We start from the raw sequence: 16,235 nt of genomic DNA, 5'->3' as shown, positions 1-16,235 counted from the left end.
TTCTGTGCTGAGCAGCTCTGGAGCAGCTTGGATGCTTGGCCGCCAGATCACTCTGTAGGGCTGTCGTCAACGTCTGTTGGCTATCAGAATCTATAGTCATTGGTAAAACACAGCATAAGTCAACAATGGTCAATGGTCAATGGTCACAGGAAAGTATTGCACTCGACTACATGCAAAAATAAATAATGGCATTACTTTAATACTTTGATTGGAAATGACAACCATACCATAGGTATTTTAAGCCAAGTATGAATAAATGCATAAGTTGTTTTGGTACTTTGAAATTCAAACAATAGTCTAAGGATATGATTCAAATTTAAAACTATTGCTCTCCATGGATAAAATAAACTAGAAAATTTCAATAAACTGTACAACTAATCATGACACACGATACTAAAAATGAAAGTTAATCAACATTATGCATTACTAGGTTAATCATTTACCAATAAATAAAATAAAAACAGATGTTATTTGTGTCAAGGATTAATAAATAATACAGATACATTACAAGACACAAAAACATTAAAGCACGTGTACGGGCTAAAAACTACCGATCAGGTTTTTACTTATCTTGTGGAAAATAAGTAGAAATACATATCTCACTTAAACAACATTTATGGGTGGCGCATTTATTTAGGGTCATATTTTTTTTAAATCAAAACAGCCATTTTGTAAACTAATATTTATTGTTATCCACCTAAGGTGTTTTAAAATGCTGATTTTTTTACTATTTCAGATGTGCTTGATTATTTACAATAGTTTTTAATGACTTACGACTAAAAATCCTGAATTAAATATTATACTGTATAATTAGCATCAATACTTGATTATGATAAAAAAATTTCGTATACTGTAATTCGTTTTGTTACATGTTTAGAGAGTATTCTGAATTATGTTTGGTCGTAAAGAAAACTCAACCGTCTGTTGGAAATCATAAATATATATTTTTTTATCTTACCTGTCAAACAATTTAATTACTAGTGAGCAATACTCAGTCCCCTGGTACTTTTTATCCAAAAAGGCTAATTCAAATTCGCGGTTTTATTATTGTCTTTAAACAGTGCAATTAGCCCGCAGACTATTGTCAAATCTGAATGCTATTCGGATGCATGTTTCGTGTGGTGATTAAAATGGTGGCGATTCGACTTCATTTACTGAATGCTTTTGTTAGCCAGAAATTTAAAATGTCAATAATAAATTAAAATATATGTAATTAAGGGAGATGAAGGTAAATCATGTATGTCAAGGTTTTATTCAAGATTTGGTCAGTTTTTCTTGTATCAGCCTACACAAGATTTAAAATTAATCAAAACCAAAATGGTGGTATCCAATAGTCAATGCCACTACTTACTAGATTTCAAAAGTCATCATTTTGTTTCTAAAAGCGTTGGCGGATGTGTAACTATTATATGCAACGGATGTAAAGATTAAAATGTTTCTATTTTGTGTCCTCTTCCCGTTACAAGAACCGGGTACAACAGCTAGTATTTATCATAATGTAAATGGGAGTTAAAACAAAGAATTTAAATCAGCTGATTCGAACTAAAAAAAGTAATCCTACAAAAGATTGTAGTTAACAATCTAGATTTCCTCTAACAGCAAAACAGCAGCTACTGTATTTTTAATTCCTCAAAGTTTCTATACAATAAGTGTGTGGAAAGTAACTTTAAGTGACGTCTGTACGTTTTGGCTTGTTTTTGGCCTATTAGTTTTCTGAAATCAATTTAAGTTAACTTTGTTTGCGTAACTTGCATTAACCATCTTTGATATACAGTTAAATAAAACAACTTAAATAAATATTAAAACCTATTATTTGTCAATAATTGTTTAGAGGTAAGAGTAAAGATAACCGTGTTATTGCTGTTAATATTATTCATTTTACTGTTCATATTATTCATTATATTCATGTTATAAACTAATAATTTAACTTTGTAAATTGAAATTTTAAATTTATAACACTACGTGATTGTTTTATTTTATACGATTTTTTATCTTATTGACATTTTTGTTACCTGTATCACAGACAAATGAGATCCTTATCCTTGCATCTACTTTAGATTATAAGTAGACTAATTGTTAGAGTTGGTGTGGTGGTTTGATGAGCAACAAAACGTCACAGAGTGAGCCGGAACTGATTGCGAAAGGAGGCCAACGTTTGGCAATCATCAGTCGTCAATCAGCAATCAGTCCAACGACAATGGAATGAGCTCAGTTCACTGTAACGATTGGCATGAAGATAACACCTTTCAGGTCCCTTTATGTTAAGTAAAGCCTGGAAATTAAATGTGACTAAATGACGCTATGCGCATTGTATGTAGATGGCGTGGCCTACACATGTTTGAAACGAGGTCTGCCAACTGTGCCGAAACAGAGAATGTTGTATGTATGTATGTAGTAGAACTACTGTTATATTAACACAATGGAGTGAATATAAGAGGGAATGATAGCCTACATGATACAGCTTGCTACTCGAACTTGGTAATATTTAGGCTATATGTTATGTGGTAGTGGTAGAAGAGGATTCTATTACACATGATAAGGTAAATGTAAAAAAAAGATTTGTATCGCTTAGCTTTAGACACTGTATGCAGCACAACCATCTATTATAGGTGGTTTTTAAAGTATACATGCAGCAAAACGCGAAATACCTATAGATGTATAATAAACCAAATAGAATGTAACTGAATGTTGAGTTCTATGATTGAGCTATTTTGCGTAATTTTTACTGATTTGGCAAAGGTGATCATTTCCTTATAGTGGTAGAAAGTAGATATTTTTATTCCTATATTTGTTTACAATCAAATTTGCAGTTATCCATTACTTATATTCTAGTCAAAATGCGCATAGTTGCATCCTCGTCTCAATTGGTAATGAAAAATCTTGGTTAGATTTTCAGGTTGGTTAGGTAGGTTAAACAAATTAAACTGCTTGACTTTCTGAACTTCCAGAGACTAAAAAAAACTATTTTGTTGTTGTTGTTAGTGGGATGACTTGCATCGAAAATCCAAAACCAGTGTGCACATTTGCACTCCTAGACGTGAGATTTTTTGCAAAATATGTTGGTGTCAATTGCAAAACAAAAACAATTCCTTATCGGGGAACAAACTTTGCTTGTAGCATATAAATGCACTTCCATGGTCCAATTTTTTTCATGGCTCAAATCAAAGCAAATAAAATAGAATATTTCTTAAATCATAGTAAGTATTAGGTACAATGATGTTAGAAGTGTATACTATGGTGTCAGATCTTACTTCTGAGAAATAAAAAAGAGTACATTAAAATTAGCCTAGTTACAATCATAGTACATCTAAAACTTTCCAAGAATGGGATTTATTTTATTTAAAAATTCATCAATTGAATAACAATTATTCTCAATCATGAATGTCTGTAAACTGTTATTGAATTTTCAATGTTAGTCTCATTTTTAAAACTTGCTGGCGACCTATTAAAGATTTTGGTGCTCATATATATGTGGTATTTAACAAAATTTAATTTATGTGTTTCTTATTTCAATTATTAGGCTACACTAGGGACAAAAATTATATGAAAATTTCAAATAATTGTTGTGCCTAGTGTAATAAGCATGATTGTGGCCCAGAAAACTGGCACTGTACTAGTAATGTTTTGTTTCACATACATATCACTTTCATATTCATATAAATTTAATACTAATAAAATACCTAGTTCACGAAAATCATCGTTAACATGAGCCTTGCACCTAGCATGATTTAAATTTCTTTTGGAGTTTTAAAAACCTATTTTAAGATTTTGTTTGTTGTTGCTCAGTATACAAAAATGTTAAATGTGAGTGCATCAAGCTTAAATATATTACTTAAAAAGTGGAGTAGTGGCAATATACGGGTTTTACCTCACTTTGAGCGTTTTTTCCCATAAGAATAACATGGGGATCATTTTTTGGCCACCAATTCTAAAAATCCTGATCTTTGCCCAAATATCCCTATAAAATTGTCAAACCTTATTTCTTAGTTATTCCCCATAAATATATTCGATATTAAGCAAAAATAAAAAAAAAACTAATTATTTCATTTATTGACCCATGCATGTGTATATGTATAGTAGTGTAAAAACGCTATTCACTGGATGTGCAGCAGGTGCAACCCCCAATTGTACCATAGCACCCCATCATGTGTACAGTTTATTGTGTATCTGTTTTGGTTTAAATATATATATTTCTATGTAATAACACTATTCAATGAACCAGGAGCACGTGCACCCCTCCAACTGTCCCATAGTATAGTAGTGTAAAAACGCTATTCACTGCATGAGGATGCGGTGCAACCCCCAATTGTACCATAGCACCCCATCATGTGTACACGATTGTTTTGGATTTAATATATATTTGATGGAGCAGGAACAACACCGTGTTGAATTAGAATAATAATCATTGTCGCTGCCGTTTTATTTGAGCATCGAGGTTTTTGGGCCAACTCCCCCCCCTCCCCCCTCACCATTCCCCTCTGCCCCATGCACAATTGCTAGTACATCTACCATTCCCCTTTCCAGTTGATATATTATATTTCTATTTCAAAATCATGTATGTGCGAACTCGGCTCATGGTGTGGGCGTGCTCCCGACCCATGGTTGTTTCTTGCTGTAATATATAAGGCTTTATTACATTGCCAGAAGAATATTGAGTTTGTGTGTGTGGTTGGCTGCACTGCTGAGTGACGTCACCGACGAGGAACGATGGCACGAAGCGGAGTGAAACGGCGGTCGGAGTTGTCATGCTAAATAGTAAGTTGTCCCTAGTATCGGGTTCTTTTAATCTTACTAAGTATTGAAGTACAGTTATTACATTTGGCGACGAAATTAAATCCGCGTGTGCGTGAAATGTCTAGTATCGGTCGGATATCGGAGTTTAATCCGTACGAAGAAGATATTAGTTCGTATTTGTTACGTTTGAAACACTTTTTCAAGGCCAACGAGGTCAAGGACGTGAAGCAGGTCTCCATCTTGATTACTGTAATAGGCCCTAAAATATTAGCCGTCCTCACCGATCTTATTTCTCCTAAGAAGATTGATGAAGAATCTTACGAAAATTTGAGCAAAATCTTGGAAGATCATTATTCTCCTAAACGCCTTGTGGTCGCTGAGCGTTATACTTTTTATAGTCGATGCCAGAAACAATCTGAAAGTATTGCCGAGTTCGTAGTGGCAGTGAAGCATTTGGCTTCGACGTGTGATTTTGGAACATTCTTATCGGACGCACTGAGAGACAAGTTAGTTTCGGGAATTAAAAATGAAGCAATTCGTCAAAAATTACTTTCCGAAGAAATGGATTTGAAGAAAACGTTGGCTCTTGCACTCAGGCTTGAACAGGCCGAGAAACAAACAGGTCTATTCTCGAATACAAGTGTTCAGGAAATTTCCAGGTTTCAGGTCAAGAAGAATGCACGTGTTTCCAACCGAGGTTCAAATTTTCACAGTGCGGGATCTAAATCAAATTCAAGTGATGTGAAGGGAGATATGTCTCAGATAAATAAGTGTTTTCGTTGTGGCAATCCAGAGCATAGGGCTAATAATTGCCCGTATAGTAATTACAAGTGTCATGGGTGTAAAAAGTTGGGTCACATCAGTAAGGTTTGCAGGTTCAAAAATGAAAATCCAGTGAAAAATTCCATAAAAAGTGGTAAATTTAAAATCCATCAGATGGAAGAGGAAAATAGGCCTAGGCCTAGTGGTGGTCCAGATGAAGTGGAGTTTGAAAGTTTGTCTTTGTACAGTATGAATTCTGGTGATAATGTTTCTGCCTTTAAGGTAAGCCTAGAAATAGAGAATGTATCCGTGTTAATGGAAATTGATACTGGCTCGGCACTAACTGTGTGCCCTCAAGAATTGTTTAACAAATATTTCCCTCATGTACATTTGAGTACTGTAGATATCAAGTTGCTTACATATTCAGGCAATGAAGTCAATGTTATTGGACAAGCTTTAGTCAAAGTAGCCTACAAGGACCAGACTTATCATTTACCTATGATAGTCGTTAAGATTGATCGTACGAACCAGCCTATGCTTCTAGGCCGTAGTTGGCTACAACATATTGCTTTTGACTGGAAATCTATTTTTACTTGTAATTTTAATAGCCTATCAGGCAGTGTTAAATCTAAGGGTGGTGAACCTAACCTAACCCTAGGTAAGGCCGGTGAGCCTAAAGTCGTTTCTGGTTTGAAACAAAAGTATGCCTCTGTGTTCAAAGGAGGCCCTGGTGAAATTAAGGATGTTGAGGCACGTATTGTGTTAAAAGAGGATGCTGTGCCAAAATTTTGTAAATATCGCCCTGTTCCTTACGCGTTGCGTAAATCAGTAGAAGATGAGATTGATAGGATGATTGCTGAAGGTATTGCTTATCCCGTTACCAGCTCTCAGTGGGCTACTCCTATTGTGGTGATTCAGAAGAAAAGTGGGGTGCGACTCTGCGGGGACTTTAAAGTAACCCTTAATCAAGTGATCCAGTCGGAACACTATCCCTTGCCTCAACCGGAGGACATTTTTGCTACTCTAGCAGGTTGTAGCTGGTTTTCAGTTTTGGACTTGGAGGCAGCGTATCTCCAACTTCCTGTGGCGGAGGAGTCCTAACCACTCTTGACTCTAACTACGCACAAGGGCTTAGTGCGTTTGCGACGTCTGCCGTATGGTTTGTCTTCGGCTCCGGCTCTCTTTCAAGCGGCCATGGACAAAATTATTGGTGGCCTACCTGGGTCAGTGGCATATTTGGATGACGTACTGGTGGGTGGATCTTCGCAAGAGGAAGCGTTGTCACGCTTGGAGAGTGTTCTTCAACGTCTTCAAAGTTATGGAGTCAAGACTGACCATGCTCCTTTAGTGACAATCTTTGGAAATAAGCGGGGAGTTCCCTGTGTCGCCGCTGCGCGTCTTCAACGATGGGCCCTGATCCTCTCCGCCTACAGTTTTGAAGTAAAGTACCGCCGTGGCTTGGACTTGCCACATGCGGACGCTCTTTCGAGATTACCGTTACCTGATGACGACCAATTGGAGCTGGATTCCAACTACATCTCTCATGTTTCTTCCCTGGTAGAGGCCTTTGACTGTTTCAAATTGGTGAGTGATCTCAATCCTATTACTGCTAAGGATATCGCTCGACTTACTGATACTGATCCTGTTTTGACAAAGGTCAGGGATTTCATTTGGCATGGGTGGGGTGATAGTCAAGATTCTGAGCTGGTTGCTTATTTTCGAAGAAGGGATGAGTTGTCCGTAGAGAACCAGTGTGTTTTATGGGGTAGTCGAGTAGTGGTGCCAGAGAAACTGAGGAGTGCCGTTATCCAATTGCTGCATGATCAGCATCCCGGAATAAATAGGATGAAAATGTTAGCCCGAAGCTTTGTTTGGTGGCCGGGAATTGATAAAAACATTGAAGAGACTGTTCTCTCATGTCATGTGTGTCAGTGTACAAGGAATTCTGTGGCTAAGGTGCCATTATGTCAGTGGCCTAGAGCTTCAAGTAGGTGGCAGCGCATCCACGTGGATTATGCGGAAGACCCACTAACAAGACAACAAATGCTCATAGTTGTTGATAGTTTTAGCAAATGGCTAGAAGTGTTTATCATGAAATCTACTACATCGTTTAAAACCATTGAAAAACTGCGTACGCTGTTTGCGTCTTTTGGCCTACCGGAAGAATTGGTCAGTGATAATGGTCCCAATTTTGCTAGTGGGGAATTCAGAGAATTTCTGAGCAACAACGGTATTAAGTTTACGCTCTCACCTCCTTACCATCCTGCCTCGAATGGGGCTGCAGAAAGATTTGTACAGGAAGTCAAGAAGAACCTTAAAAGACAGGTTATGGCTAGTGGTTCTGAGACCATTTCTTTACAACATAAATTGGATAATTTCCTCTTTGCATTTCGCAACACACCCAGTACTGTCACTGGTGTTACCCCTGCGGAATTGTTCCTTCAATGGAAACCGAGAACTAAGTTGACAATGCTTAAACCCTGTTTATTGTCAGCCATTGATAAGAAGAGGGAGGCGCAGAAGGAAGCAGCCGATAACCATCGGGGAAGTTTCAGATCCTTTGTGGAGGGAGAAAGGGTGCTTGTGAAGTCAGTACGGCAGGAGATCATTTCTTGGATTCCTGGGAGAATTTTGGAGCGGAAAAGTCCGTCTACTTATGTGGTGAGCGTCCTGGGAGGTAAAATACGTTTCTGCCACGCAGATCATTTGAGATCTAGTAAGTTGACTGAGGAAGAGGAAGTTACAGTCAATAGGCCGGTAGTGCAATCTCCGATCAAATCCCCTGAGAACAAGTCTACTGTGGGAATACAAACTCCGCCAGAGCGATCACCTCGTGTCATGGAAACTCGGAATACATCACCAAGACAACAACGGAGTGTAGGCCTACCAAAATCTCCAGCTACGCACACTACAGACGAGCATCCCGAAGTGCAGCCCAGCCAGCAGTGCAGCCCGCCATCACTTCGGAGATCTCAAAGGACTGTGCAAAAGCCGAAGCGGCTCGACCTTTAAGTTAAAAGGCCGAGTTAGAGAGAGAAAATTTTATGTTTATTTTATTTGAAGAAGAAAAGTTTATTTAGTGTTCTGAAATATTTTGTGAAGCTTAGAAACAAAAAAAATTGTAAAAGAAGAAAATGCAAACAAAAAAAATTGTTGATTTGGCTTAGCCTAGAAGAAAAAGGTTAGGCCTATAGAGAAGAGTTTTATTTTAAGTTTGGGCGAGTGTAATATATAAGGCTTTATTACATTGCCAGAAGAATATTGAGTTTGTGTGTGTGGTTGGCTGCACTGCTGAGTGACGTCACCGACGAGGAACGATGGCACGAAGCGGAGTGAAACGGCGGTCGGAGTTGTCATGCTAAATAGTAAGTTGTCCCTAGTATCGGGTTCTTTTAATCTTACTAAGTATTGAAGTACAGTTATTACACTTGCCCCTAGTTCTCTCTCTTCTGTGGTGAAAACGTCACTCCCTTGGGCTTGCTTCTTGCTTTTTTTTGTCTCTAGTGATCTAGTCGGATCTGTTGAAGTAATTTTTACAAATTTTTAATTTCTAGCTGAAAATTTTTTAAAATTTCCAAAATTTTGAAATTTTCGAAAAGTCTATAAATAGAAGTGACACAATTTTTTTTGTTATATATAAAAATGAGACCCACCTGTCAACACTGCTCCGTGTCGCTCTCCACCAAAAGTAATATGATTCGTCACTACAAGGTAATTCATCAAATGAAGGTGAAACTATGCAAAGTTTGTAATTTAATCTGTGATAGTAACATTGCTCTAAAATCACATATATTACAAAGTCACAAGACTTGTAATTTTTGTAAGAAAAATGTTGTTGGACATTTTAAAAGACATGTTAATTATTGCATGAAATGTCCATACACAATGATTAAATTTGTGGGTGAATCGATTAGAGCTGAACTTGAAAATAATCTCAAGTCTTGTCCTCTACCGATAAAATGGACTTTAGTTAGGAGAATCAAATTTATAAAATATTCAATGGATCAAAATGGTAAATTAGTTAATGAAAAAGAATGTATAGCAGATTTTAGAAGTCTTACTACCTTAACTATTGAGAAGAGAGATTTAAAGCCTCAAATTGAAAATGCACTTTTAAAGATTGATGCTTCCATACACAAATATCAAGCCCAAGGCAGTGGATGGATATATGACCATACTAAATATTGGCAGTTGCACGTTTACAAGTATAAACCCCTAACTCCAAAGTCATATATCCCCACACCAAAAAGTATTCAATCAAAACATGCTGTTTTAAATATAAAGAATTCTGACAATAGATGCTTTCTTTGGTCGATTTTAGCAGCTTTACATCCAAGGAATGCAAACAATGCTGAAAGGGTTTCTAATTATGTGCCCTATGAAAGTCAGTTGAATATGACAAACATAAAGTATCCTGTGAAAATACCTGATATAGATAAATTTGAAATACAAAATAATATAAGTATTAATGTATTTGGGGTTGAATATGATAAATTTATATATCCATTAAGAACAACCAAACTAAATCGTAATACTCACATTGATTTATTATTATTGCAAGAAGGTCGTAAATCACATTATTGTTTAATTCGTGATTTTGATAAGTTAATGTTCCACTCTACAAAAGATAATAATAAGAAGCATTTTTGCAAGTTGTGTTTACAACATTTTTATACTAATGATAAATTAGAACGTCATGCAACATATTGTAAAAACTTTGATGCCCAAAGAGTGGAAATGTCTAAACAAGATACATTACAATTTAAAAATTATAAATATCAACTTAAAGCCCCATTTGTAATTTATGCTGATTTTGAGTGCTTTATAAACTCAAACAACCATATTCCATCTGGATTTGCATTTGTTGTAGTGAGAGATTCTAAGATTATTTCTGAAGAGTTATATAGTGGTGCAAATGTTTTGGACGTGTTTTTCAAAAGATTATTTGAGACTTATGATTATATTAAAAGTCAAATGACGATATATATTCCCCTGGTAATGACTGCAGAGCAAGAGGCGTCTTTCCAAAACTCAACACATTGTCATATTTGTGAAAAGCCCCTATATTTTGATAGGGTGAGAGATCATTGCCATTCCTCTGGCCAATACCGTGGAGCTGCCCACAATGATTGTAATTTAAATTATAAAGTAACAAAGAAAATACCAGTATTCTTCCATAACTTGAAAAATTATGATGGTCACATAATAATGCAACATTTGGGAAAGTTTAATAAACGTAAATTAAATTGTATAGCTAAAGATATGGAAAAATATATATCATTCTCTGTTGATGATTTAGTATTTTTAGATTCATACAACTTTCTGTCCCTTCCATTATATAAATTGGCTTCAAATTTGAACACATTTAGATTCATACAAAATCCACTACTACAACGTAAAGGTGTATATCCCTATGAATATATGACGGGACCAGATAAGTTCGCAGAGTCTCTACCCCCAATTGAAAAATTTTACAGTTCTATAACTAAAGAACATATCTCTCCCAATGAATATGAACATGCTAAAAATGTATGGACCCATTTTAATATAAATAATTTACAAGAATATCATGATTTATATCTTAAAACAGATGTATTGCTACTGGCTGATGTGTTTGAGACATTTAGAGACCTGTGTTTAAAAGATTACAAACTTGACCCTGTACATATGTATTCACTTCCTGGACTTACATGGGAGGCCTGTCTTAGAATGACAGGAATAAAATTACAATTATTCAAAGATATTGACATGCATTTGTTCATAGAAAGTGCGATTCGAGGAGGAGTCAGTATGATTTCTACACGTTACGCTAAAGCAAATAATAGATATATGGGTGAACACTATGATCCCAATCAAGAGAGTGTCTATTTAATATATTTAGATTGTAACTCGCTATACTCAACAGCGATGTGTGAGCCGCTACCTATGGATGGATTCCGTTGAACTAATGAGATAGACTACAAATATAATCAAAATGATGAGTTTGGATACATTTTAGAAGTTGATTTAAAATATGATAAAAGCTTACATGATTTACATAATGACTATCCATTAGCACCAGAGAAAATGAATGGCAAATTAATGCCAAATTTAAATGACAAAACTAAATATATTTTACATTATAAAGCATTACAAAAATATGAGGAATTGGGTTTGATTGTTACAAAATACCATAGAATTTTAAAATTTAGACAGTCTAAATGGCTTGCACCCTACATTAATTTTAATATTGAAAAACGAAAATGGGCTAAAAATGATTTCGAAAAAAACTTTTATAAATTGTTAAATAATAGTCTCTTTGGTCGAACAATTATGAATCAACGAAAGTTTCGTGATATATATCTCAAGGATGAGTCACTATTAACAAAATATGTCACTAATCCAAGATTTGATTGTAGTAAAAAGTTTGATAACAATTTACATGCTATACATTTAAATAAATTAGTTGTAAAGTTTAATAAACCAATATATTTAGGAATGACCATTTTGGATATAAGTAAAGTAATAATGTATGATTTCCACTATAATTATATGTCAAAATTTAAGAATAAAAGATTTCTAATGACAGATACAGATTCATTAATGTATGCTATAGTTACAGAGGACTTTTACAAGGAAATAGAATGTGACTTACACTATTTTGATACCTCTGGATATAGTAAAGACCATTTCTTATACTCTGATAAAAATAAAAAAGTCACTGGAAAGTTTAAAGATGAATTAGGTGGTCATATTATGTATGAATATTGTGGTTTAAGACCAAAGTTATATTCTTACATTCCTCTAAAATGGTTATATGAAGAAGACAAGCAAGCTTTAGAGGTGAAGAAAGCTAAAGGAGCTGATGGTGCCACTGTTAAACATCTCCTCAGACATCAACATTATTTGAACTGCCTTGCAACTGGGCATGATTACTATGAGAATGTGACAAGAATTAAATCTATAAATCATCATCTTCAAACCTTAACCATGAATAAAAAAGTACTATCCTTTGACGATGACAAGAGGTTTATTCTGGAAGATGGGATCAACACTCTTGCATTTGGTCATTATAAAATTGATGTTCAAAATGTGTAGATATATAATAAATACAAATGTTAAAAAACTCCAATCTTTCATTTATTTACCCTTACCATCCTCTTGATAGAATTGGTCAAACATAAATCTATATTTGCCATTATTCTTTGGCCTTTCTTTGTCTATTACAAGAAAGCCGTATTTAGTTTTATCCCAACATTGATGACAGAGATTTTTAAATTGGTCAAATGAAAAGTCATTACCAACATGATTGTGATATACATGTTTTAAATTTAAATCATCTTGTTTAAATAATATTAGGAAATTTACATTATCACGTAAATGTTTGTGTACTTTGCTGTAAGATTGACACAAGTAAAAACAGTTAATATTTTTATGTCGACCCATTGAGAAAAATTGTGTAATATTTGGACTATTTATGTCATCAAATACAAACACTGACTGTGATTTTACATCATTTGGTGTGATTTCACAGTCAGTAAACGTGTGTAATTTCACTTCATCACACAAACTAAATATTTCAATTATTTTTTTATATTTTTCTTGTTCCAAAGATTTAGATATTAAATATAAGTTTGTAAATTTTAATCCTTCCTTTCTTACAATTAAGTTATAAATTACAACCGTCTTCCCACTTCCACTTGGACCGCAAATAACACATCGAATATTGGTAGGAAATAGACCCAACTTCTTTGGTATATACTCCTTAGTATGTGATATTTTAAATTTTTGTTTTTGTTGAATAAAAGACATTTTTTATATAATAAAAATGGTAAAAAATGTTAATAAGAAAACATGTAAAAAGGGCAAAGGTTTATTCCTAAAGCCTTACAGGGGTCAAGGGTTATTGAATACTCTTATAAATAACCTTCCATTCCCACTTCACATACCATCATATCGGTACTGTGGACCTGGAACGAATATACGTGAGAATATAGCTAAAAATGTACCTCCAAAAAATAAACTAGACTCTTATTGTAAAGAGCATGACATATTCTACATGAATAATCCCGATACTGCTGCTCGGAACAAAGCAGACATGAGATTAGCAGACTTAGCTTGGACTAGAGTAACGGCGAATGATGCAAGTCTTGCTGAAAGAGCTGCTGCTTATGCCGTGACAAATTTGATGAAGGCAAAAGCAAAGATGGGAATGGGATTAAAATTTAATAAAAAAGATGGACAACTACCAGCTGTTAGAGGCCGCAAAAGACGTGCCTCACTTCAGAGGGGTGTACCTAAAAAACGAGCTAAAAAATCTAACACCAAGAGTAAAAGAGTGCGGAATAGTTAATTTAGACAGTTCATCTGGCACACATTGGACAGCATATCGTAAAAATAAAGATATTGTAATTTATTTTGACCCATTTGGAATCCAACCTCCAAAAGAAGTAATTAAATATTTTGAGGGATATAAAATCTACTATACAACCGATCAAATACAAGATTTAAATAGTTCTATTTGTGGAATTTTATGTTTATCATTCATAAAAAATATTTCTTTATAAAAATGGATTCATTTACTATAACATTTTCGGGTACAGAGCCAGAGCTAAAGTCAGTGTTCTTTCCTCCCATAGAATTAAATGATGATTATGTAATTGGATTAGTAGATTTTCAAAGTTATAATTCTATATTTAATGTTAAAAAACCTCTAAATACTTTAACATATTACAAAGTAGAGAAAATAACATTACCAAAAGGAGAGATCTCTGTCGATGATTTAAACCAGTTATTAAATGGCAAACTTAAAGTTATAATAGATAAAAATGGAGAAGCATTAATTAATACTAAATCCAAACTTTTATTCAAAGGGCTTATTCCAAAATTAAATCAACTTAAAGGAAAAAAATTAACCATTAGTGAAGGTGATGATGTTTTCTATTATGATCACAATGCTCCAGTTACAATAGAAATTTCTGAAGGAACATATGAGGTGGTTGAGCTTGCAAAGGAAATTCAAAAGCAAGTCCCAGACTTTTTCCTTACAGCTAATAATAAAACTATGAAAGCTACACTACTTTCTAGCCATGTGTTTGATTTTACAAAACCATGTTTAGGGTCTGTTTTATTGGGATTTAAAGGTGTTTCTACTCCTGGTGTTCAGTTTGAATCTACAAATAAAATAAACATTAATAATGTAAATGTGATTAGAGTAAAATGTAATATTGCAAACGGGTCCTATTTAAATGGCAACAAATCACACACCATACATAGCTTTTATCCAGAAGCTCCTCCTGGCTACAAAATTATTGAAGTTCCAAGAAATATTATATATTTTCCTGTAAATAAGAGAAGTTTAGATGTTGTCAGTATTACATTTGCCGATCAACATGACAAGGCAATTGACTTTAACGGAGAAGAAACTACAATTACTTGTCATATAAAAAAGATATGAGAATTTATAAGAATTTATCTATAAGTGTACAAAATGCTAGGTTCCTAAAGTCAATAGGACTAAAGTTAAAATTTTCTATTAATAAAAATGGAAGATTTTCTAGACGTTACAGGGAAATCCCAATTCGACGATAGTGTGGTTAAAATTACAAATCACTCCTATGTTCCCCACAACATTTTAGCAATAAATAATTCTGATGAAATTCGAATATGTATTAATAATCAAGATTTGCTAACTCTCCCATGTAGGAGTTATCTGTATATTAAGGGAGAAATTGAAAATCATGATAAAGGTCATTTTATAAATAATGCATTTGCGTTCTTATTTGATGAAATTAGATACGAAGTCGCAGGTAAAGAAATAGACATTGTAAGAAACCCAGGAATTTCTAGTCTTATGAAAATATTGAGCTCTTACAATAAAACTACTAAATTGTCAAATGTAGCATTTGATTCTGACACGAATTTAAAAGAGTTCCATAAAGGTGGCAAGTTTAGTACATGTTTACCATTAGAGTTGTTAATGGGTATATTTGAGGATTTTAATAAGGTATTAGTAAATGTCAAACAAGAATTGGTGTTGAAAAGATCCAAAAATGATTTGAATTGTATATTAACAACCGCTAGTGCTCCAGCCAGTGGCACTGCTGATTTGATTCCTAAAATTACACTTAACTCAATTCAATGGGTTATGCCACATGTGATACCATCAGATGGGGAGAAGTTACAATTACAAAAGATGTTACTGCAAAATAAAAATTTGCAAATTGCATTTAGAAGTTTAGAGCTGCATGAACTTCCATCATATCCTAATACCACAAGACATACATGGTCAGTAAAGACATCTTCAAGTTTGGAGAAGCCTAGGTATATTATATTTGGTTTCCAAACAGCTAGGGATAATAGTGCACGAAAAAGAACTGATGAATTTGATCACTGTAAATTAAAAAATCTCAAAGTATTTCTAAACTCTGAATATTATCCTTACAGTGATTTAAATCTCGACTTTGAAAATGGAGATGTCTCTAAAGCTTATGAGATGTTTATGAGGTTTAGAGAGACTTACTATAATACTATCCCAGATCCTATGATTAGTAGGGCCGAGTTTATGAAGAAATATCCACTAATCGTAATAGATTGTTCTAGACAGAACGAAACAGTGAAGGAAGGAATTGTTGATATTAAATTAGAGATTGAAACTGCAGAAAATGTACCAGCAAATACATCTGCATATTGTTTGATAATACATGATAAAGTGTTTGAGTACAATCCTTTGTCAAATGAGATAAATAAAATGTAAATAA

The 16,235-nt window shown here is 34.3% G+C and overlaps 1 protein-coding gene across 1 annotated transcript; it reads left to right on the top strand.

Moving 5' to 3' along the window:
- The first annotated feature begins 6,690 nt into the window (after positions 1–6,690).
- Positions 6,691–8,508, top strand: LOC129002103 (uncharacterized protein K02A2.6-like). The gene has a single exon (XM_054429665.1). It carries the CDS (start codon positions 6,691–6,693, stop codon positions 8,506–8,508), a length of 1,818 nt encoding a protein of 605 aa, XP_054285640.1.
- The last annotated feature ends 7,727 nt before the right edge of the window (positions 8,509–16,235 follow it).

This window comes from Macrosteles quadrilineatus, unplaced genomic scaffold (genome assembly GCF_028750875.1).
Source record: "Macrosteles quadrilineatus isolate MER2022 unplaced genomic scaffold, UCM_ALF_1.0 Scaffold_1__1_contigs__length_201487025, whole genome shotgun sequence".
NCBI classification, from domain to species: Eukaryota; Metazoa; Arthropoda; class Insecta; order Hemiptera; family Cicadellidae; genus Macrosteles; species Macrosteles quadrilineatus.
This window is presented reverse-complemented; position numbering and strand designations above follow the sequence as displayed.

Bases quoted from the DNA above. Each gene is read 5' to 3' on its own strand.
- LOC129002103 (XM_054429665.1), top strand. From the start codon at position 6,691: ATGGACAAAATTATTGGTGGCCTACCTGGGTCAGTGGCATATTTGGAT.